Below are 25,658 nucleotides of genomic sequence, written 5' to 3' on the forward strand. Positions count from 1 at the left end.
CCCTGTTATCGTGAATGGGCATTACAGTTGGTGGTTATCACAATAAAGTTACAACACCAGCCATTGGGACCCCGCACTGACTGTAAGGAATTTGTACGTTCTCTCCGTGACTGTGTGGGTTTTCCCTGAGGTCTCCAGTTTTCTTCCACCATTCAAAAGCATACTGGGTGTATAGGTCAATCAGGTGTAATTGGGTGGCATGGGCTCATGGACCAAAATGGCCTATTACTGTGCTGTATGTCAAATGTAGACATACAGCATGGCAACATGTCCTTCTGACCCATGAGCCCGTGCCACCCAAATGCACCAGTTGACCTTCAAGCTCCCTACATTTTTAGAGGGTAGAATGAAACCAGAGCACCTAGAGGAAACCCACGGAGGTCACGAGGAGAGCATACAAACTCCTTACAGACACTACCGATCCATTACCCCCCCCCCACTTACCCCAAGTGGTCGATCATGCCACCTACTCACCGTGATCCGCTCATCCTTGTCATTAATGCGGAGATTGTCCTTCTTCCAGGAGATGGTTGGTTCTGGATGTCCTCTTGGTGGGAGGCACTCCATCACAGCAGGCTCCCCAGCTGCAACCACAACATCGCTTGGCGCTTGGCGGAAGTCATCACGCAGAACTGGGGAAGGGCAAAGGAGGAAAACACCTTCAGCCAATGGCTTCACTTACTGAAACTGAAATGAGAAGGAATTTCTTCTTTCTTCGGCAAGACATGGAAGTGGCTGATCAGAGGGTATCAGTTTGTGGGTGTCCAACAAGCAACAAATCTCTCTCTGAAACCAACTAGAACCTTCCTGAGTGGTAACTATTTACCTTTAAGCACCAAAGCCTGGTGAAACTTCATAAATGTTAAATTCCGTGCACAGTATAAGAAATGCCTACAACCAGTGAACTTGGAGGACTGAGAAGTGAGATTGCACTATGAATTAAAGAACTTTCCTGAACATATACACATTACATATACATGCGCTTAGAATTTGAAGTTAAAAGTAATAAGTTAAAGTTTGATCCTGCTTTTATGTTTAAAGAAAATTAAAAGCAACTTTTATTTTTGTAATCATTTGTCTTGGTGAACTTCTATTGCTGCTGGGTTTTGAAGTCCTCTGGACTCGTAACACTATCAAAAAGCCTCTTACACACGACAATCATATCTGCTTCAACCACAGTCCCTGGCAGCCTTTTTCGGACACCCACCACTCTCTGTTTAAAAAGATTTGCTCCGCACATGCCCCTCAAACTCTCTCCTCCACGTTAAAAGTATTTGACATTTTTACCCCCACTTTCTCTGAGATAATCTGCAGTATCATTGCACACTTCAGTAGAACTGGCGCAGCCACAATATATTAAAAGTAATGATTACATTCTATCAACGTGATCTGCCTAATCAGCATCTACTAAGTAAATCCTGTACTTATTCAGTCCCAAGCAGTTCCATTAATGCTTGTAATGGCCCACATCACCCTTGATCTATGTACGCATTAGTTTCTGCCTGTAACTACACAAAATTACACCAGCTCATTTTTCCCTCCTTTAGTAATTCAATTTGGTTTCCACTGATCTGAATTAATGAATATTCCCAGGCAGATGGATCGTAGATATGCCCATTACCCAAAATAACATCTAACCCTGCAGTCAGTCAAAAAAACATTCAGGAATCTAAAGTGGACTCATGGCTCCCAACCAGCACATATTACAACAGCCTAGGAATACAGCAATTAATTAGATCTGCAAGATGTATTCTCAATATTTCCCTTGGGAGCTCTGGAAACGCACTGGGGACACCAGGATTATCAATTTTTTGTGGCCTTGTTGGAAGAAGGGAATTGCTGCATCATCCAGTATGCTGATGCCTTATGCCACCGAGTGCTCATCAACCAACTATTTGAACAGACCGTTTATAATCTGCTTTCTTTCAAATAGCATCATCAGAAGGAGCAGAGCAAGTAAAAGAAAAGAATGTCACCAAGTACACACCTCCTGCTTTATAAAAAAATGTATAGATACACAAACACACAGATATGCACAAATACATACAGAAAGACATGCAAAAATACACAGACATAGTAGACACACATCCATAGGACAACACACTCACAAGTGTATAGATACACACACACACCCCCTCTACCTGGTGAGATTCTGTAGGACAAGTTTCTCCTGTACATCCAATGCAACTGGTGAGCTCAGGATACTCTGAGTGACTTAAGCGAAGCTTTATCAACGTGAGATGCGCAAAGACACACATAAGCAGAGTACAAGCGTGTGCACACATACACCAAAGTGCACAAGTACAAATCAATGCATGCACACACAAGGACAAATGTGGACACACATACATGTGTTTATACAAAAATAATTATATGGATGATGAAAATACAGATACCCACACTTCAAATACATATGGGCATAGAAACATGCATCCACTTAGAATCACACACACACACACACACACACACACACACACACACACACACACACACACACACACACACACACACACACACACACACACACACACACACACACACACACACACACCCCCTGAAAGTTTATAGACTAACATATTAAGACAGAGCTTGCGAGTGTCCACTGTGGATATGGAGTTACCCCCACCAAGAACTCAGGAAGAAAGAATGAGGCTGTAACACTTTACGTAGAACAGTACAGCATAGTTTGACCTTTTCAGCCCACAATATTCCACCATTAATCTTTGTACTTTTCCCAACTTTACAGCCCATACCCCTCTAATTTTCTTGCATCTACATGCCTATCTGCGAGGCTTTTAAATGTCCCCATTGTACCAGTCGCCACTGGTACAACTCTCCATGTATAAAAGCTGGTAGATAGCTGAGTAAAAATGTTAACCTGTGCTCTTCCCCTTCTCCCCTCCTCTGATCCTCTTTCCTTTTTCTTCATCTTTTTATTCCGGAGACCACTTGTTGCTCAGATTCAAAGGGCTCAAAACCAAAATGTCGCTTGCCTTTCTGTGTGAGTTGCTGAGTTTCTCCAGCACTTTTGTGTATTGTGTACCACTCCATGTAACTGAAATTTTCCATTCCAGGTGAACCTGTGCAACTGCTCTTTCTTTAGTCAGCAACAAAACTGCAGATGGTGGTCCGGCTGTAGCCTCCCCAAAGTTTTGTCAAGTTTTATGACAATGAAACCTGCTTTTTATATTCAATACCGCAGCTAAAAATGGGAAGATATGTCAGGCAAGATCTTCCTGAAGGAAACCATGCTGACTTCGGCCTATTTTATCTTATGCTTTCAAATACTCTGAAATCTCATCCCTAATAATGGTGTCTAGAATTTTCCTGATCATGGCCTCTCATTCGCCTTGCTCTGTATCCATTGACTTTTCATGTGAGATAGGACACTGAAGGCCAGAGGATCTGCATTCAGCCCTCACTCCTTCACATACAAATGGCTAAGAGAACAAAAACATGGGAAGTCATCAGATGCATGCGTTTTATACAGCCACTTTGTTCTGGGAAATTATTCCCATTTTTCCGGAATGTTCGCGTGTAAAAAGCACGGAACCAGAATGAGGGTGCCATTCCAGTTCCTTTTTTTTTTGCCTAGACTCCTTGTAATTTTCCCAGAATGCGTGCAGTGTAAACAGCACTGCAAGTATTCCGGGACCAACTCGGCTAATGAATACGACGTCACAGTCGACATCGACGCAGTCCCGCCTCTTTAGATGCCAACATTAGGTAAACTCTTATGTCGATGTGTTTCATTGCATTTTGTGTAAGGTTAGTTCATACAGATTGGCAAGTGGATACGTGTTTCATTTGCTGAGACTGGGTGTCAGCGAGGGGGAATGTTAAAAATGTTAAAAGTTTAATGGGCATCTAATTGGGACATCAGAGAGGCGAGGGTCGGAACCAATGTTTTGGGCAAAGAGGAAGGCAAGGCATGTCAAAATCAAGGAGACCTCTCGCTAAACCAGGATGAGGTAAAGAGGAAATGTAAAATTCGCAATCCTCAGACGAGCAAAGGATCTGAACGTTTCGCCAATGACACTGGTCGCCGAGCGATCTGAACCCCGTCCATCTTCCTTGCTTCATTGGTGTTCAAAATACTGTTTGCCTGTCTAAAGTCACCTACTCCCCTCCACACTCTCAGCACCTCTGGGAAGTTAGGGTCCCAACTGATGGCACTGTCTTAGAATATATGGCTGTGATTGGCAGAAGCTTCTCTCTGTCTCTATTTATTTAGTAATTCTTTGACAAAATGAACCCTAAGAGCTGGTAAATGGGGACAGTTCCTTAAGGAAGCTTGCAGTACTCAATGAAGCAACAAAGCTCGAGTGTGATATTTGATGGACAGAATTTTGTTTCACTGTCTGGGTTTTATCAATCTCGCCGATGTCATGAAAGATATCTTGTGTTTGTTACCCCACTACCTTGCAAGAAGAGAGTATTTATTCCTAGCACATCTGCTGTTTTAATAAACAAATAAAAGGGAACAAGGAAAGGAAAGATTTGCAATGTGGAGATAGACATGGAAAGGAGCAACTCAAAGGATGTGCACTTGATTAATATCTCTCAGAAAGGCTGAATGGAGAAGCTGAGGAGAAGGAGGGGGGTGAGTACAGTGGTGTTGCATGTCCCACGTATGCTGTAAGTCACAGTCAACGTTGACACAGTGGTCTTGCACACCCCGCCTCTTTACAAACCACACTGCCAGTTTGCTGTATAAAATGGTGGACTGAAACAGAGATTCAGTCTGAAATAACAAATGGCAGCATATTGGAAGCTATTCATAACAGAAAAATCCCACGAATGCTGTGTAAAAATCATAATGGAGGATGATTTTTATATCTTTGCTCTAGAGTTGATGGCAGCTATAATGTTTCTTCTTTTCTTTCTTTGGCTTGGCTTCGCGGATGAAGATTTATGGAGGGGGTAAAAGTCCACGTCAGCTGCAGGCTCGTTTGTGGCTGACAAGTCCGATGCGGGACAGGCAGACACGGTTGCAGCGGCTGCAGGGGAAAATTGGTGGGTTGGGGTTGGGTGTTGGGTTTTTCCTCCTTTGCCTTTTGTCAGTGAGGTGGGCTCTGCGGTCTTCTTCAAAGGAGGTTGCTGCCCGCCAAACTGTGAGGTGCCAAGCTGCACGGTTTGAGGCGATATCAGCCCACTGGCGGTCGTCAATATGGCAGGCACCAAGAGATTTCTTTAGGCAGTCCTTGTACCTTTTCTTTGGTGCACCTCTGTCACGGTGGCCAGTGGAGAGCTCGCCATATAACACGATCTTGGGAAGGCGATGGTCCTCCATTCTGGAGACGTGACCCACCCAGCGCAGCTGGATCTTCAGCAGCGTGAACTCGATGCTGTTGACCTCTGCCATCTCGAGTACTTCGACGTTAGGGTTGAAGTCGCTCCAATGGATGTTGAGGATGGAGCGGAGACAACGCTGGTGGAAGCGTTCTAGGAGCCGCCAGCTCATTCACCATTGACCTTGTGCTAAAGTCTCAACTATTCTGAATTGTGGAGATATTTGGTTGGCGATTAATGAGTCAGAACTTCTGCCTGATGCTGGCAAAGGTCAAGAGATTGGGCCACAAAACAAAAGCATCTGAGGTTTATACAACAATTGTATGAAATATGCAGGCCCCGATTATCAAGTGGATAATTGAAGTTTCTAAAGTGACAGTGTATCTTAACTGGGTAGCAGCTAAAAGACCACTGTTGCAACTCCAGTATAATTTATTCGCTAACCATAGCATCTGCTCTATTATCACTGCTTTAAATAACTCCAGCATTACCCACTAATTAGCCTCAGCATCACTCTTCGGTGAATCGCAGCAGTACTTGCTAATTAACACTGATACTCCCTCCACTGCTACCTGATAACTAACTTCAACAGGTCTCACTAATAATATCGATTTTAACTCTGCTGTCACTTAGAACACTGATAATTGCTCCATCATCTCCTGTTATTCACAAATTAACCTCAGCATCACTTGGTAATTAGCACTGATAACGTGCCATCATCACCCAAGCATCACACACTAATGAACTTCAGTTTCATTCACTATTAAAGAACCAGCTTCACTTGCTAATTAACACTGATAACAACTTCACCACCACTCATTGTCATTGAGACCATCGGCTCTGCCACCATCTTCCATCAACTCATCACTTCTCATAAGTTAGCCCCAACGTCAAGTGTTAACTTTTGTCACTCACTGATTAAAACCGACATCATGGCTGCAATCACCCACTGGTTAACTTCAACGGCACACTAATGAATTTTAACATCAACTCTAGCACCAGTCCCTTCTTAACTCCAGAATCAACTCCATCACTCACTAATTAACTCCATTGTCAAATGCCACACCAACATAAGGAAGGCCTGTCCCAAGACTGCATTTTGACAAGTCAAATCACCTTCTGCCTGCAAACAAGCCTAAAGAGATGCTCCGGGGGAACAGGACAGACAGAAAGTGGTTGTGGGAGCCTGAAGAACGGTTATAGGACTGCTTTGAGTCAACGGATTGGACAATGTTCAAGTGCTCAGTTGAGTGATGACACCAGGGCTATCATCGCAGGTGTCGATGAGTGTGTTTCTACCAAATTATTCAGGGTCTTCTCTAACCAGAAGCTCTGGATGAACAATGAAATTAGGAACGTTGTAGCAGGCAGACACAGCAAACAGCAGTCAAACACAACAACCGGGTAGACAGCACAAGGGATGAAACGCCCACTCCCATAGGCCTCAGGAATAGCGGTCGAATCGACCAATCATCGCCAGCGGATCACAGGGGGCCAAATCCAGGCCCGCGCATCCAAGACACCCAATCAGCAGCAGGCCTCACTCAAGTCATGCCCCGGTGGTGACGCAGCTGACTGCCAATAAAGCCAGTGTTGATTTCACTCCCTTGTGTGTGAGTCTTCTTTCAACCTCGAACTATAACCCATTATACCTCAAGCTATTACCCTAGCAACCCTGCTACAACCGGCTGAAAACCAGACCACAGACGTTTAAGTCCAGAGATCCTACAAAAAGTCATCTCTTGAATGAAATAGAGAATCCAGGCGAGAATGGAAACAATGAAGGATATGCATGTACTGTGAATAAAAGTTCTCACGACTTGAGGGAGAACAAACGCTTTTATTAGCTTATAACTATCGGCAGGGTTCAACAGTAGTCTTCAGAAGGGTTCTAGATTTAGATGGGAAACCAGAGTTATATGTGGACTGATGGGGGGTGGAGCCAGAAGGCGGGGTAACCATCAGCACAACACCCTACCAGAGAATGCCAGTTCACTGCAATGCGACAGGGCCTTAATGACATAACCTGCTCCAAAACCAATTCTGGTGCAGTAGGAGATGACAAAGCTTCATTCCCAGATGACCTCAATGCCTTCTATGCCTGATTTGACCACCAAACAAGGAAGAACTACTGCACACCTCCAGGTCCCCTGATCATCCTCTACTGTCAGTATCTGAAAAAGATGTGAGGGCTGCCATTAGGAGAGTGAATCCAAGGAAAGCATCCAGTCCGGACAGAGTACCTTGATGAGTACTGAAAACCTGTGCTGATTAACTGGCCAGTGTATTCATGGATATCTTCAGCATCTCACTCCAACAGGGCATGGTATCCACCTATTTCAAACAGGCCTCAATAGTACCAGTCCTCTAGAGGAGTGTAGTAACCTGCCTAAATGACTTTCAACCAGTGGCACTCACATCAACACTGAGGAAATGTTTTGAGAGCCTGGTGTTGAAGCACATCAGCTCCTGTCTGAGTGGCGACATCGATGCATTTCAATTTGCCTACCACAGCAACAGGTCTACGGCAGATGCTTTCTCACTGGGTCGACACAAACCCCTGGAAGAAGGGCTCAGGCCCAAAATGTCAGTAATATATATTTACCTCCTATGGATCCTTACAATCACAGCATTTGCAGACTTTTGTGTTTCACTCTACATAAAACCCAAAACGCTTGGCAGCAAACATGTCCTGGAACACCTGGACAACAAACACCTGGATATCAGGAGGCTCTTCATTGACTATTTGGCATTCAACACCATTATCCCCTCAAATCTGATCAGCAAACTCCAACACCTGGGCCTCAAAACCACAGTGTGTCATTGGATCCTGGATTTCCTCACATCCACACCCCAAACATTGGGAATTGGTAAGAACATCTCCACAATCTTCATCAGTGCTGGGGCACCATAGGCCTGTGTACTTAGACCCCTGCTCTGTTAGCTTTACATCTACGACTGTGTGGCTCTGTAGGTAAACAACACCATCTTCAAAATGTACTGATGAGACCAGGGCAGTAGGCTGTATGAAAAGGGCTGATGAGTCAGTGTACAGGAGGGGATTGAAAACTTGGCCAAATTTTGTACTACCATCTCATATTCAACGTCACCAATACTAAGGAACTGATTGTGAACGTTGAGAAGGGAACACTAGAGGTGTACAATCCAGTGATCACTATGGGACTGGAGGTGGAGAGGATGAGCAAATTCAAATTCCTGGGTTCACTATCTCAGAGGACCTTTCCTGGAACCAAAATACTAATGTCTTCATGAAGACAGCACATCAGCATCTCTGCTTCCTCAGGCATTTGTGGAAGTTCGGTACGAAATTGAAAAATTGTTAAATTTCCACAGATAAATGTGCTGACTGGTTGCATCATGGCCTGTTAAAGGGACACCAATACCACTCAGTGGAAAGCCCTGCAGGAGGTGGCGGATACAGCCCAGTACATCACAAGCAAAAAGCTCCCCAGCGTCGAGAAAATCTACATGGAGCACTGCCGTCGGAGAGCAGGACCCAGGACACACTCTGTTCTCGCTGCTGCCGTCAGGAAAGAGGTATAGGTGCCAAAAGACTTGTACTACCAGGTTCAGGAACACTTCCTACCCCTCCACCACCCTAAACACTAAACTCAATCAGAGGCTAATTTTAGGCCTCTTACTTTGCACATTGCTTTTTAGTGAACAATTTTTTCTGTATTGTACAGTCAGTTTGTTAACATTTCTTTCATTATTTACATTTCTCATTTTTGTATAAATATCTTTTGTCTTGAGTACAGTTTGCAATATCGATAAGTAGAAATTCTACCTGGCCTGCAGTGAAAAGAATCTCAAGATTGCATGTGACATTGTTGTTGTCTGACAATAATTCTGAACTTTGAACTTTAATTAAACCCAGCACCACTCACTTATTAACTCTATTTCATTCCATCATTACTAAATAATTAAATCCACCAACAACTGCAGCATTACTTGTTGATTTAATTTTAGTATTGTTTACTAATAATGACATTCACCAAGACCGTTGCTTAAATAGGGCTCAAAGAATTATTGATGACCCTTTCCATTCATCACACAGTATCTTTGACCTGCTACCATCAAGCAGGAGGTGCAGGAGTGTCATGTCTGCAGTATATGTTGAAATATATTCTACAACCAAGTATATCTTTTATATAAACTCCAACATTACTCCCTATGTAACTCCAGAATCAACTCCAGCATTATTCACTAATTAACTGACTCTAGCACCATGATCTTTCACTAATTAATTTCACTACCACTCACACATTGGTTTCCAACTAAACCAGTGGTTTTCAACCTTTTTCTTCCCGCACACATACCACTTTATGTAATCCCTATTCCATCGGTGCTCTGTGATTAGTCAGGGATTCCTTAAGGTGGGATGTGGGTGGAGAGGAAAGGTTGAAAATCACTGCTCTAGACCCAATTGTTATGAAATATTTTGCTTGAGAAAGATTGTCATTGCCCCATTTCCTTCGGAGTTATGAAACCGTTCACATAACAAGTCAATGAGGTACGATTAAAACAGAGGTTTTCAAACTTTTTCTTTCCACCCACATACCACCTTAAGCAATCCCTGACTAATCACAGAGCACGATGCCATAGGGATTACTTAAAGTGGGATGTGAGTGGAAAAAAGGTTGAGAGCGACTGTCATGGAGATTAAGAATCTGAACCCTTTCTGTCACACTCCAACCAGAATTGGAATTTCTGTTTAGAAGAGCCTGGAGCTGGTTCACTCTCTTCCTTCAGGCACTTAATAATTGTTCCTCAGACTTGACCCGTTATCACCTTGTCACTGAGCTGCAAAGGAGCAAAACCCAGCTGACCCAAGTTCACATAAACAAACTGCTGCATTAAGGATGCAGCCAATTTTTAAAACTACATCACTTCGTTAAGAAGATTAGCCTTTTAGAAGCTAGTGTAGCAGATTAACAAGCTATCGGTTAATTGCAAAGAACTGTGTTTGAAGGAAATTATTGATGGGATGAAACATTTGGCCAGGTGTAAGATCTTGTGGGAAATAAGCTTCAGGCAGGCTCTGTTCAACACCAAATCTTTAGAAATGGAAAGGAATGACAGAATGATGCTATTTCATATTTTCCACATTCCTTATGTTTACGTGCAGATAACATTCGTTATAATTACATTTCAGCTTGGTTGCAAATAAAATTGCATCAGTTAAAGCAGCTTGACTAAGAAATTGCTCCACACTTTTATTTTTGGCATTAAAGTTTAGCCAACTATTGTAACTGTAAAGATGCCTGAATGTGCAAGGTTTGAGAACAGCATGGTCGGGGTTTTCTGTGTAACGTGTGCTGTGTTCCCGACTGAAATGTTATGAATTTTGCAATTCTCAGTGTGATGCCCAGCGGGTGCAATCTTCGCAGCCAGTTCTTGAAAGTTATGAGTTCATGTAGCATCTTACTGTCCCATCGGTCAACCCCATGTGAAAGACAATGCGTCCTAAGATGAACCTTAGATCCCGGCACAGCTTTGATGCACAGTGTCAACCCAAATTGTGGACAATTCCTCCCCACCTCCCTCGCAGACGCTTCTCAGCTATTAAATAGCAATACTTTAGGGGAAACAGGATTGATTTAAAAAAAATGTTTCTCCATAAGTTCACAAGAGCTTTTGCTTGCCAAATCAGTGGGCTTGAAACATCTCATTGTAGATGAATTTTGAATTTTGCTTGCCTGTTCACATTAGTTAGAGGAATTTAACATTAAGTCTCTTAAAAAGTGGAAACAAATTTTCTCATAGTGCAAAAACATAGGAAAAAAAATGAGAAATTTGTTCCATTCAGGCTGAAGACACTTTTCAAGAAAACACCATTTTACCTTTCTGTCTGAAGAAATTAATTACCCTGAGTAGTCTCTCTCATGTATAAATAACTTGAACAGTCTGCATTTAAAAGTGCAGGATCATATATCATGGTACATCCAACAGTGAACCTGAACTTGATCTTCCACTGACCAAAGGAGTCTGAGCAACAGGTGCGAGGAACTAGTTAACTTTCCTCAAACTAGCTTGTTGAGGTGTTTGCTGGTCTAACCTAGGGGGGTCCCCAAACATTTTAAACTGTCGACCCCTTCAGAGACTATGTGGTCCCTCATCAACTCCCAGGCATGGAATTCAGCACTGGTCCGGGGTGGGGGGCAGGTGGGAGGGGTCTGGAAGGGGGGAGGGAAGGTCTGTTGGACCAGAGGGGGGTGGGTAGGCTGGCCAGATGTCTGCTTTTAGGCTGGACAGTACGACTTTTGAGCCCTCTGTCCTCCATCCGGTGCTACCTCGAGCTGGACGTTAATTTGTCTTCCATTAGCAGGTATAGGCCGTACATCCCCCAAATGGAGGTCAAATTAAGGGGCAGAAAGGGCACTCAACTGTAAAAGCAGCATCCCAGGGTCCGCAGGCTGTGTGCGGCTGGCTGGTGCATGTGTGAGGAGGGGGAAGCGTGATGGCAGTGCACAAAGTTTCATGGCAGATAGGCCCCCACTCGACCTGTGCTGGACAGGGTATGAGGGGGGTGATGTGGAGGCAAATAAGACCCCCCCTCCCAATGTTATCAACCCCCTTTTGACCCCATGGCATTTATTGACCCCCTGGATAGTCCCATCGACCACTGGGGGTCAATATCGACCACTTTGGAGATACCTTGTCTAATCACAGCCCAGGTATGATAAGTACAGAGCTGAGATTTTGTCTTTAAAACTGAGGTGCGGGGGTAGAAATCTCGATTCCAGTTAGATAATGCTACAAGTGCTTACCGTGGATAATCACAGCATCACAAAATAGGAGCCTCATATTCAACCGAACCCCAATGTAAAATACTTATGCTAGCCTCAACTTCTCTTCAGTGCCAGTTGCCCATTAACCTCAGTTCAAACTTTCAAATATCCATCTGGCCCAGTATGAATGTATCTAAAGACCGTACCACCACCCACAGGAAATAGAATTTCAGAGATTTATTACTCTCTGAAAAGAAGATCTTTCTCTGCACCTCAGTTTTAAATGGGCAGCCTCGCATTTTGCAGCTGCTCTCACTTATTCACGACCCCCCCATGGATGATAACCACACCCATACTTTGATCAGTGACGCGACAGAGAAATGCTGGAGGAACTCAGCAGGTCTCGTAGCATCCATAAGGAGGTAAAGATAACTAGGGTATGAGGGGGGTGATGTGGAGACAGATAAGCCTCCCCCCCAATGTTATCAACCCCCTTTTGACCCCTTGGCATTTATTGACCCTCTGGATGGCGTTATGCGCCTAAGACCTTCATCAGGGCTCAGAGCAGGCAGGCACCTGAATTAAAAGGCTGAGGAGAAGGGAAGAAAGAGCGGGGTGGAGGGGGGGGGGGGGAGGAGGGCTGACCAATAGACAAAAAGTGATCATTGGACATGGAGAGGGTGAGAAGGGGAGAAATGATAGGGGAAGGGGTGGCTCTGTGAATGCAGAGCTGGAAGAAAGGAGGCAGAGGAAGAGGGAAAGAGAGAGAGAAAGAGCAAGAGGAAAGCTGGAGCTAGCAGAAACTGGAGATGTTGCTGCTAATGCCATCCAGTTGGAGGGAATATGGAGCGTTTTTCCAATATATGGATGGTCTCAATCTGGTAGTGCATAAGAAAGCACAGAAATGCTGGAGAAACTCAGCAGGAGTTTTCTCTAAAATCACAGCATCAGTAGACTTTTGTGTTTTACAATATTTTGATCCACAGTGATTTACTGTTTATCACATCAAACTTCTACTGCTTAGTTCCAGTGTTTGTTCCTCTTGTGTCATAGGAACATATATTCAAACAATTGTCTGACACTATCACTATTTTTATATTTCTTTGGCTTGGCTTCGCGGACGAAGATTTATGGAGGGGTAATGTCCACGTCAGCTGCAGGCTCGTTTGTGGCTGACAAGTCCGATGCGGGACAGGCAGACACGGTTGCAGCGGTTGCAAGGGAAAATTGGTTGGTTGGGGTTGGGTGTTGGGTTTTTCCTCCTTTGTCTTTTGACAGTGAGGTGCCCACCTCACTATTTTTAATATAACGATTAAAAAAATGACACTAATGGTCATAGGATCATAAGATATTTATGCATGACAGAAGTTACCCAGTAAAATTAAGCCCATTATTTTGCTTGGATCTTTAGTTCCTATGACTTGCACCTAATACTTTGGACCTGAGCCCTTTGTCAAAGCCCCGAAACATTGGTTACATCTTTGCCTCCTCTGGATGTTGCGGGATCTCCAGCACTTTTACCTACTTACTACGATCACAGCATCGGCAGAATTTCTAGTTTCACTATGATTTTTAAATGCTTCTTCTACTCCACCTGGAAAATGCACCTTTCCCTAATCAGCTCTTGGGAAGTATATCTTGCTATCAGTCCAATTTTACAATGTATTGATTTGAAACTATGTGCACGGTTTCATATTTACAAAGGAAATGGGCCAATGACAATTTTTCTCAAGCAAAAATATTTCAGTAACCGTTGGGTCTAGAACAGTGGTTCTCAACCTTCCCACTCACATATCATCTTAAGCAATCCCTTACTAATCACAGAGCACTTATGGCGTAGAGATGTAGAAGGTGGAATGTGAGTTTGGGGGGGCGGGGGGTGTTTGAAAACCACTGCTTTAAAGTCATTGTCAAATGACTGGATGCCAAATGCACTTCACTAAACTACAGAACGGGATCACAGAAACACATGTTTTCTTGATTAACACATGCTATTTACAGAAGTGAAAGACAATTACACCATCTTCCTTCCTTCAAGGAAAGTTACTCCGAAGAAATGAATCCTCTGAGTGCACAATAGCAGCTGGCGATTGCACATGCTCTCCAACTCCCCCACTGATGCCAATTTGTGTACCTTGTCTAGCCAAATGAATCTAGGTGCTATTAGCTTGAAAAAAAAAGCACAATCCACTTGGGATGTATTGTTTGTGAACCTATTAACCCCTTTCACAGGAAGGACACAACCAATTAAAAACAAAGGCACATAAATCAACAGTGCACAGTTGGTGCTACATGGTGCCCAGCTGAACTGCGTGGGAGAAGGAACCACTTTTTCCTCCCTTTAAAGCAGTCTGTTTTTATCAATTTGTTTGACGTTTATAAAAATGACAGATAATGCATTGAACCCATTTTGTTCCATGATGATTGTTCGGCCTCCTTGATAGACGTAACCAATTAATATTGGAATCCAGCTCTTACCCTATAGCGAGGCATCTGTCCAATGTTACAGAATTGAAGGAAATGTTGGTATTATTCTCTGTACAATGCCACCCTCCCCGGTCTCTGGGGAAAACCAGAGCAAAACCCATTTCATTCAACCTACTCTTGGGCATCATGGATCAAAGTTCACTGAACCCCCTAAATATAAACAAGCAACTCAGGCCAGCATCTAACAAAATAATGAATTGCAGAAAATAGCATATTTTTTTAAAAAGACTGACAATCCTTCTGGGTACAGGGCCCTCCATAATGTTTGGGACAAAGACACTTTTTCCTTTTATTTGCCCGTGTTCCACAGTTTTACATTTGTAATCAAACAATTCACATGTAATTAAAGTGTACGTTCCAGGTTTTATCCAAGATTATTTGTATATATTTTGATTTGACCATGTAAAAGTTACAGCACTTTATATACCTAGTCCCCTTATTTCAGTGAATTATAATGTTTGGGCATTCCATTGCACAGGTGTTTGTGAGTACTCAGGTAGGTTTAATTGCTTCATTGGTTCTTGCATAAGAGAGCTAGGCTTCCTCCTAAGCATCTAATCAGCTTTGAAGTCTGCAGTTGTCATTTTTCTACACGAGGACCAGAGATGTTCAAATGAAAGTCAAAGAAGCCATTATGAGGCTGAGAAACAAGAATAAAATAGTCAGAGACAATACCCAACCCATAGGATTACCAAAAGCAACAGTTTGAAACATCATTAAGAAGAAAGACCCAACTGGTGAAGTCAATAATTGCAAAGGGACTGGTAGACCAAGGAAGATCTCCACTGCTGATGACGGAATAATTCTCATCATAATGAAGAAAAATCCCCAAACGCATGTCCAACAGATCAGAAACACATTTCAGGGAGCAAGTGTAGATATGCCAATAACTACTATCTGCAGAGGACTTCGTGAACAGAAATACAGAGGATAGCAAAGGTGGTATACTTTGATTCTTTGGTGGTTCCTTTATCCCTCCACACTTTGCTCTTGCCATCACTCTGATGCAGCTTAAGCTTGGTCTTTGGTCCACAAAACCTTTTTCCAGAAATCTGCAGGCTCTTTTAAATACTTCTTGGCAAACTGTGTTCTAGCCATCCTTCCTGTGGCTAACTATTTCTGTTCATGACATCTTCTGTGGACAGTAGTCATTGACACATCTTCACCTGCCTCTCGAGGGGTGTTTCTGATCTGTCAGACACACGTTTTGGGGATTTTGCTTCATTATGACGAGAATTCATCTGTCATCGGCAGTGGAGATCTTCCTTGGAATACAGGTACACAATCCTTTATCCGGAACCCTTGGACAGTGTGTGCTGAATTTTGGATTTTTCTGTATTTCGGAAAGCCAGAATTAAACCCACCCAAATTGTGCTGCCATATCCACCCCCACCCCCACTTCCAGTCGGACTGCCGGTCTCCCCCTCCCCCGCCCGCCCCACTCGCACTGCCAGTCTCCCCCCTCACCTGCCCGATTCGCACCGCTGGTCTCTCGCCCATCTGACTTGTGCTGCCAGTCTCTCCCCCTCGCCCGCCTGACTTGCGCTGCCGGTCTCTCCCCCTCGCCCGCCCAAGTCGCGCTGCCGCCTCTCTCCCCACTTGCCGGATTTTCCATCTTTCCGGATTTCAGATGTCTGGATAAAGAATTGTGTACCTGTACCAGACCCTTTGTGATTTCTGAGCTCACCGGTACACTCTTTCTTAATGATATTCCAAACTTTTGATTTTGGTAATCCTAAAACAGTGGTTCTCAATCTTTTTCTTTCCACTCTCATCCCACTTTAAGTAATCCCTATGCCATAAGTGCTCCGTGATTAGTAAGGGATTACTTAAGGGAAGGTTGAGAATCATTGCTCTAGAATCCAATTGTTATTGAAGTATTTTGCTTGAGAAAAAATGTCATTGGCCCATTTCCTTTGGAGTTAAGAAAACGTACACATAACAAATCAATTTGGAATGATTAAAACAGTGGTTTTCAAACTTTTTCTTTCCACCCACATCCCACCTTAAGCAATCCCTTACTAATCACAGAGAACCAATGGCATAGGGAATACTTAAAGTGGTATGTGAGTGAAAAAAAAGGTTAAGAACCACTGTCTTAAAGGTTTGACTGCTTCTATTCTTGTTTTTCAGCCACATAATGGCTTATTTGACTTACATTGGAACAACTCTGGTCTTAGTATTGATAAATGGCAATTACAAACTCCAAAGGGGATCAAAAACTTAGTAGGAAGCCAAGCTCTCTTATACCTGCAACAATTAAGCAATTAAACATACCTGAGTATTAACAAACACCTGTGAAGCCAAATGTCCCAAACGTTATGGTGCCCTGAAATGAGGGGAGAATGTATATAAAATGCTATAATTTCTATGTGGTCTTCCAAAATGACACAAAGATTGGTGGTGTTGTGGACAGTGAGGTAGATTACCATAGATTAAAAGGTGATTTAGGAAGGCTGGAGGTGTGGGCTGAGAAATGGCTGATGGAATTTAATACAGATAAATGTGAGGTGCTACATTTTGGAAAGGCAAATTTAAGTAGGTCATATACATTGAATGGTAGACAATTGAGGAGTGCAGAGCAACTAAGGGATTTAGGAGTTATGGTAAATAGTACCCTCAAGGCTGATACTCAGGTAGATGGTGTGGTGAAGAAGGCATTTGGAATGTTGGCCTTCATAAATCGGAGTATTGAATTCAAGAGTAGGGAGGTTATGATGAAATTGTACAAGGCATTGGTGAGGCCAAATTTGGAGTACTGTGTACAGTTTTGGTCACCAAATTCTTCTTCTTTCTTTGGCGTGGCTTCGCGGACGAAGATTTATGGAGGAGGTAAATGTCCACGTCAGCTGCAGGCTCGTTTGTGGCTGACAAGTCCGATGCGGGACAGGCAGACACGGTTGCAGCGGTTGCAGGGGAAAATTGGTTGGTTGGGGTTGGGTGTTGGGTTTTTCCTCCTTTGCCTTTTGTCATTGAGGTGGGCTCTGCGGTCTTCTTCAAAGGAGGTTGCAGCCCGCCAAACTGTGAGGCGCAAGATGCACGGTTTGAGGCGATATCAGCCCCACTGGCGGTGGTCAATGTGGCAGGCACCAAGAGATTTCTTTAGGCAGTCCTTGTACCTTTTCTTTGGTGCACCTCTGTCACGGTGGCCAGTGGAGAGCTCGCCATATAACACGATCTTGGGAAGGCGATGGTCCTCCATTCTGGAGACGTGACCCATCCAGCGCAGCTGGATCTTCAGCAGCGTGGACTCGATGCTGTCGACCTCTGCCATCTCGAGTACTTTGACGTTAGGGATGAAAGCGCTCCAATGAATGTTGAGGATGGAGCGGAGACAACGCTGGTGGAAGCGTTCTAGGAGCCGTAGGTGATGCCGGTAGAGGACCCATGATTCGGAGCCGAACAGGAGTGTGGGTATGACAACGGCTCTGTATACGCTTATCTTTGTGAGGTTTTTTCAGTTGGTTGTTTTTCCAGATTCTTTTGTGTAGTCTTCCAAAGGCGCTATTTTCCTCGGCGAGTCTGTTGTCTATCTTGTTGTCGATCCTTGCATCTGATGAAATGGTGCAGCCGAGATAGGTAAACTGGTTGACCGTTTTGAGTTTTGTGTGCCCGATGGAGATGTGGGGGGGCTGGTAGTCATGGTGGGGAGCTGGCTGATGGAGGACCTCCATTTTCTTCAGGCTGACTTCCAGGCCAAACATTTTGGCGGTTTCTGCAAAACAGGACGACAAGCGCTGAAGAGCTGGCTCTGAATGGGCAACTAAAGCGGCATCATCTGCAAAGAGTAGTTCACGGACAAGTTTCTCTTGTGTCTTTGTGTGAGCTTGCAGGCGCCTCAGATTGAAGAGACTGCCATCCGTGCGGTACCGGATGTAAACAGCGTCTTCATTGTTGAGGTCTTTCATGGCTTGGTTCAGCATCATGCTGAAGAAGATTGAAAAGAGGGTTGGTGCGAGAACACAGCCTTGCTTCATGCCATTGTTAATGGAGAAGGGTTCAGAGAGCTCATTGCTGTATCTGACCCGACCTTGTTGGTTTTCGTGCAGTTGGATAATCAAGTTAAGGAACTTTGGGGGGCATCTGATGCGCTCTAGTATTTGCCAAAGCCCTTTCCTGCTCACGGTGTCGAAGGCCTTCACCTTCACCAAGTTATAGGAAAGATATATAACAAAATAGAGAGAATGCAGAGAAGGTTCACGAGAATGTTGACAGGATTTCAGGGTCTGAGTTACAGGGAAAGGTTGTGCAGACTGGGGCTTTTTTCTCTGGAGCGTAGAAGATTGAGAGGGGACTTGATAGAGGTGTTTAAGATTTTAAAGGGACAGAGTAAATGTGGATAGGCTTTTTCAATTAAGAAAGGGGGAGATTCAAACTAGAGGACATGGTTTAAGATTGAAGGGGGAAAATTATAAGGGGAACATGAGGGGAAATTTCTTTACGCAGAGGGTGGTGGGGATGTGGAATGAGCTTCCGGCAGATGTGGTCAAGGCGGGATCATTGGTTACATTTAAGGAAAGACTGGATCGTTACATGGATAGGAGGGGACTAAAGGGGTATGGACCGGGTGCTGGTCAGTGGGACTAGGAGGGTGGGGATTTGCTACGGCATGGACTAGTAGGGCCGAACTGGCCTGTTCTGTGCTGTAAGTGGTTGTATGTTTATATATGTTTCTATGGTTATATGATTATATGTATACAAATAACCTTGAATAACATCTGGAATGTGCACTTTAATTGCATGCAAATAGTTTGATTACAAATTTTAAACTATGGAGTACAGGGGCAAATAAAGGAAGAAAAAGTGTTTTTCCTAAACATTATGGAGGGCCCTGTATATTCAAAAGGTTTTCATCATAACATTTGGTTTTTATAATTTGGACTGAGGCTCTTGTTGGCTCTGTTGTTGGACGTTAGTCATGACTCCGGTCGAGGTAGGAATTAGATGTTCCCCATCACCATAAATAATAGATGTTTCCATCAAAATTCTCATATTCATTGCAATTGTTTTTTTTTTCAAACTTCATTTAAAGGATAGAAAAAAACTTGACATATACTATAGTAATAATCAAAAAAAGATTTTACAAAGATGTATATAAAAAAACCAAAACAAATAACAATTTTTAAAAAAAATAAATAAATAAACACCCACCCCACCCTTTCAGCCAGCTCACTTAAGGAGAGCAAAAAATATATAGATTATATATATATATATATATATATATATATATATATATATATATAGAAAGAAAATATTATAAATGTTAATAACATTTCAAAGTATATCTAAATGCATATATTTCAAATACGGAGACCACTTACTAACAAAAGATAATTATCATGTAAATTATAAGTAATTTTTTCATGACGATACATACTTTCAATTCATTGTGCCAGCGTAATATATTAATCTCATTATCATCTTTCCAAGTACTAGCAACACATTTATGCACTACTGATTACACCAATTGTACAAAAGCAATTTGAATTTTGTCCAATCCCATTCCCCTTAACGAATACAAATTTCCCAACAAAAAAGTCGTTGGATCTAATGGTAATATAAAATTATATAATTTTTCCAAAACTACTTTAATTCCTTGCCAAAATGATTAAAATTTAACACAGGACCAAACAGCATGTAGAAAAGTTCCAATACATGAGTCACATCTAAAACAAGAATCTGAATTACTAAACCCATATATTTTTTTAACTTTTTTGGGGTCAAATATAATTGATGTAAAAAATTATAATTAACCATTCCATATCTTACATTAGTCAATTTAATTACATTGTCCTGACACAGAGTTGCCCAATCATCTTAGGGAAAAATAAATACTAAATCACTCTACCATTTAAGTTTAGATTTCTCCCAATCTGACTTATCCATACTATCTTGTAACAAATTATACATAACTGAAATATAACCCTTTTTCGGAATAGAGGAAATCAAAGATTCAAATCTCGATAAAGTAGGTAAATTAATCTGTCTATCATAATTATCTTTTATCAAAGCTCTAAGTTGATAATACACAAACAAAGAATTTACAGATATATCAAATCTTTCTCTCAACTGTTTTTTTAAAATCTATCCAAATCTTTAACAAATGTTTCAATATCGACATATCATATTGCTGTAATAAAATCAAATTCAAACGAAATATAAATTCATGTATCTCAACCCTAGAAATACACACCATCTCCACTTTAGCCCAGCTAGGAGGCTGATCTAAATCCATCAATTTATTAACAAACTTCAACTGGGCCGTTTCTTGATAATTTTGAAAATGTAGTCCGCCCAATACATACTTCCATGTAGGTCTATGCAATGCCACTCAAGCTAATTTACCTCTCCATAAAAAATCTCACACTGCTTTATTCAAATCTTGAAAAAACCCTTTGGAAGTAAACAAGGTATTGACTGAAATGAATATTGATTTTGAGAAAAATTATTCATTTTAATACATTTAACCCGACCAATTAAAGTTAATGGAAGATCTTTCTACTTAATCAAATCTGCTTTAATCTATCTTAATATAGGCACATAATTTAATTGATATAATATTTGATAATTAGTATAATAAACACACCTAAATATTTAATTTTACTTGCCCACCTTAATATTGTAATAGTTTTAAATTCAGAATAATCTCCCACTCCAACTGGTAAAATTTCACTTTTATCCCAATTAACTTTATAGGAACATAGGAACATAGGAAGTAGGAACAGGAGTAGGCCAAAAATGGCTGATCGAGCCTGCTCTGCCATTCAATACGATCATGGCTAATCTAATTTATGACCTAACTCCACCTACCTGCCTTCTCCCCATATCCCCTAATTCCTCTATCATGTAAAAATTTATCTAACCAAATTTTAAATATGTTTAATGAGGCAGCCTCAACCACCTCCCTGGTTAGGGAATTCCAAACATTCGCTACTCTCTGGGAAAAACTATTTTTCCTCATCTCTGTCCTAAATCTACTCCCCTGAATCTTGAGACTATGTCCTCTCATTTTAGTTTCCCCGGCCACCTCAAAAAACCTTCCTACATCTATCCTATCCATACCCTTCATAATCCTATATGTTTCTATTAGATCTCCTCTCATTCTTCTGAACTCGAGCGAATACAATCCTAGACGATTTAATCTTTCATCATAAGTCAACCCCTTCATCCCAGGGATCAACCTAGTAAACCTCCTCTGGACTGTCTCCAAAGTATATCCTTCCTCAAATATGGAGACCAGAACTGGACACAGTACTCCAGGTGCGGTCTCACCAGTACCTTATACAGTTGCAACATTACCTCCCTACTCCTGAATTCAATTCCTCTAGCGATGAAGGCCAACATTCCATTTGCCTTCTTAATAACTTGCTGCACCTGCAACCTAACTTTTTGCGATTCATGCACAAGCACTCCCAAGTCCCTCTGCACAACAGCATGCTGTAGTTTTTCACCCTTTAAATAATATTCAGCTCTTTTATTTTTCTTACCAAAGTGGATAACCTCACACTTACTAACATTGTACTCCAACTGCCAGACCTTTGCCCACTCATCCAGCTTAACTATATCCCTCTGCAGACTCTCCACATCCTCATTACAATTTGCTCTTCCACTCAATTTGGTGTCATCCCCAAACTTGGCTACACCAGATTTTGTCCCCTCCTCCAAGTCATCAATGTAAATGATGAACAGTTGTGGCCTAACACTGACCCCTGCGGCACCCCACTTACCACTCTCTGCCAACCTGAAAAACTTCCATTTATCCCGACTCTCTGCCTCCTGTCAGACAACCAATTTTCAATACAGGCCAATATACTTCCCCAGACTCCACTTTTCCTGTAACTTACTGATATGTCTCTTGTGCAGCACCTTATCAAACGCTTTCTGGAAATCCAAATATACAACATCAACCTGTTCCCCTCTATCCACCGCACCCATTATATCCTCAAAGAATCCTAACAAGTTTGTCAAACAAGATCTTCCCTTTCTAAAACCATGCTGTGTCTGCCTGATTGAACCCTTATATCCCAGTAATTCTCCAAATTTCGACAAACACTCTTGCAATTGTTTCAACAATCGTTCCGGTTCCGTCAAGCATGCCACCACATCATCCACAAATAAGTTAATTTTATATTCTTCATCCCTCTAATTTCTTCATTTTGCCTAATAGCCTGAGCTAACATTTCAATAGCCAATGCAAATAAAGCTGGTGACAATGGGCAGCCCTGTCGAGTTGAATGAGTCAATTTAAATGGTAAAGAAATCTGTCCATTTGTCACCACCCTAGCAGTCGGGTTTGTATATAAAGCCTTAACCCAACCAATAAAAAAAGGGCTGAATTTAAATTTCTCTAATACTTTAAATAAAAAACCCACTCAACCCTATCAAAAGCTTTTTCTGCATCTAATGCATCTAATGGAGGTTAGGTTGCTTTCGGTATGCATTGACCAAAGTAATTAAGGTAGAAACTCACGTGAATAGGGTGGTGAAGAAGGCTTTTAGTATGCTGGCCTTTATCAATCATTGCATGGAATATAGGAGTTGGGAGGTGATGTTGAGACTGTATAAGACGTTGTTGCGGCCTAATTTGGAGTTCTGTGTGCAGTTCTGGTCGCCTATTTATAGGAAGGATATAAACAGAGTGGAGAGAGTGTAGAGAAGGTTTACCAGAATGTTACCTGGGTTTAAGCATCTAGAGTATAGGGAGAGATTGGACAGATTAGGTCTTTATTCTTTGGAGCGTAGAAGGTTGAGAGGGGATTTGATAGAAGTACTTAAGATAATGAAAGGGATAGACAGAGTGGATGTGGATAGACTGTTTCCGTTAAGAGGAGGAAAGATTAAAACAAGAGGACATGAGTTAAGAATTAAGGAGCAGAGGTTTAGAGGTAACATGAGGGGGAACTTCTTTACTCAGAGCGTGGTAGACGTGTGGAATGAGCTTCCGGGAGAAATAGTGGCGGCGGAGTCAATTGTATTATTTAAGAAAAGGTTGGACAGATATATGGATGAGAAGAAGATGGAGGGTTATGGGCATTGTGCAGGGAGGTGGGACTAGAGAGGGGTGTTTGGTTCGGTGCGGACTAGAAGGGCCTAATGGCCTGTTTCAGTGCTGTAAATTGTTATGTTATGTTATTATGAAATATATTGTCTGATGCATTTCTATTCTTAATAAAACCTGTTTGATCAACATGTACCAATTTGGGTAAATACTTAGCAAGTCTATTAGCTAATACTTTTGCTATAATTTTATAATCTACATTTAATAAAGAAATAGGTCTATATGAAGATACTTTTAATGGATCTCTATCTTTTTTTGGAATAACAGTTATTAAACCACTTGAACATGATTCTGGTAACTTCTGATCTTCAGTAAATCGATTCAACACTTCTCCAAATACATTAGAGAAATCATCATAAAAAAGCTTATAAAATTCCACAAGGAATCCATCATCCCCTGGGGACTTTCCATTAGGCATTTCCTGAATAGCTTCCTTAATTTCAAAATCCGTAAATGGAGATTCCAATTCCCGAACATCATTCCCATCTAATACCAGTAACTTTAATTTAGATAAGTAAGAATCAATAGAACCATTATCCTGTTTCCCCTCAGAAGTATATAATTTTAGATAAAATGAATAAAACTGGTCGTTAATTTCCTGAGGTTTATAAGTAACTTTTGAATTCTTGTTAACAGCATTAATAGTCCGAGATGCCTGTTCAGCTTTCAATTGCCAAGCAAGGACCTTATGAGCTCTTTCCCCCAACTCATAATAATGTTGCTTAGATCGATTAATTAAGCATTCAAACTCAAACTGTTAAGTTTATAAAGTATAATGTAATTTCAACCTCGCTAATGCGGCTTTTTGATCTTCTGTTACACCTTTCTGAAAATCTTTCTCTAACTCAGCAATCTGATTTTCTAACTCTAAACTTTCTGCCATATATTGTTTCTTGACTTTTGTAGAATAACTAATAATCTTCCCCCTCAAATAAGCTTTTAAAGTGTCCCATATTAAAAAATGACTATCCACAGAATTAACATTCTCGGTCAAAGATAAAGAGATATGCTCTTTAACAAAAGTAACAAACTCTGTTTTTTTCAATAACATTGCATTAAACATCCATCTAAACGATGGACGTACTACCTCCGAAATTTCACAAGAAAAAAGTAATAATGAATGATCTGATATAACTTTTATACTTTCTGATACTACTTTTATATTCAGCTCGTAATACTCTACCTTGTAAATGTGCTGATACCAAAAATAAATCAATTCTAGAAAACGAGTCATGTTGTGAAGAGTAAAAAGAAAAATCTTCCAAGTTTAAATCTTTCATTAACGCATGAATTTGTGTTTTTATCTTTAATTTCCTTATAATTTTTGGATTTCTGTCCAATAAGGGGTCCATAAAAATTAAAATCACCACCAACTAAGACATTTTCATTAGTTTGATTAACAGTAATAAAGCTTCTGAAATAAACCGCTCATCATCTATATTAAGGGTATAAAGATTCAGCAAAGTGCAAGATTTAGCAAGAATTTCACAGCTCACTCTTAATACTCTGCCAGCATACCCCTCTGAAGATTCCAATTCAAATGGTAAAATTTTATGAATCAAAATTGCTACTCCTCTTGCCTTAGAGTTAAAAGAAGAAGAAAAAACATGACCAACCCAATCTCTTTTCAATTTCAAATGTTCTTTTTCAGTCAGATGTGTTTCTTGTAAAACAGCAATGTAAATTTTCATTTTTTTAAATATGCCAATATTCTCTTTCTCTTAATTGGATTATTTAATCCCTGAACATTAAAAGTTGCAAAATTCAATTTAGACATCTTTTTAACTACTAATATATTTACACACTATAAAATAATGCTCCCCTCTATAATTCTTCAAAAAAAGGAAAAGAAAATAAAATCCCTCAAAACAAAACAATTTATAAAAACACAGAATCACAAAAAAAACCACCCAAACATAGTAATACCCTAAAAATCTGGCCTTGGTAAACCCACTAGTGGCAGATGACTATCAAAGTGTTCAGTGTCATCCACCCCTCCCCCAGCCAAATACATATTTATTATTTATTTAAACACAATCAAATATAGTCCATATATTCAATCCAATGAT

General features: G+C 41.4%; 1 protein-coding gene across 9 annotated transcripts in view; it reads right to left on the bottom strand.

Moving 5' to 3' along the window:
- The window catches only part of robo3 (roundabout, axon guidance receptor, homolog 3 (Drosophila)), a 361,322-nt gene that overhangs the window by 175,486 nt on the left and 160,178 nt on the right, over positions 1 to 25,658 (bottom strand). For all 9 annotated transcript variants that reach the window (XM_069894503.1, XM_069894505.1, XM_069894506.1 and 6 more), the window contains exon 3: positions 475 to 632. In XM_069894503.1, coding sequence (XP_069750604.1) covers positions 475 to 632 — 158 coding nt within the window. The remainder of the gene's footprint in view (positions 1 to 474; positions 633 to 25,658) is intronic.

The sequence above is a fragment of the Narcine bancroftii genome, chromosome 8 (genome assembly GCF_036971445.1).
Source record: "Narcine bancroftii isolate sNarBan1 chromosome 8, sNarBan1.hap1, whole genome shotgun sequence".
Taxonomy (NCBI): Eukaryota; Metazoa; Chordata; class Chondrichthyes; order Torpediniformes; family Narcinidae; genus Narcine; species Narcine bancroftii.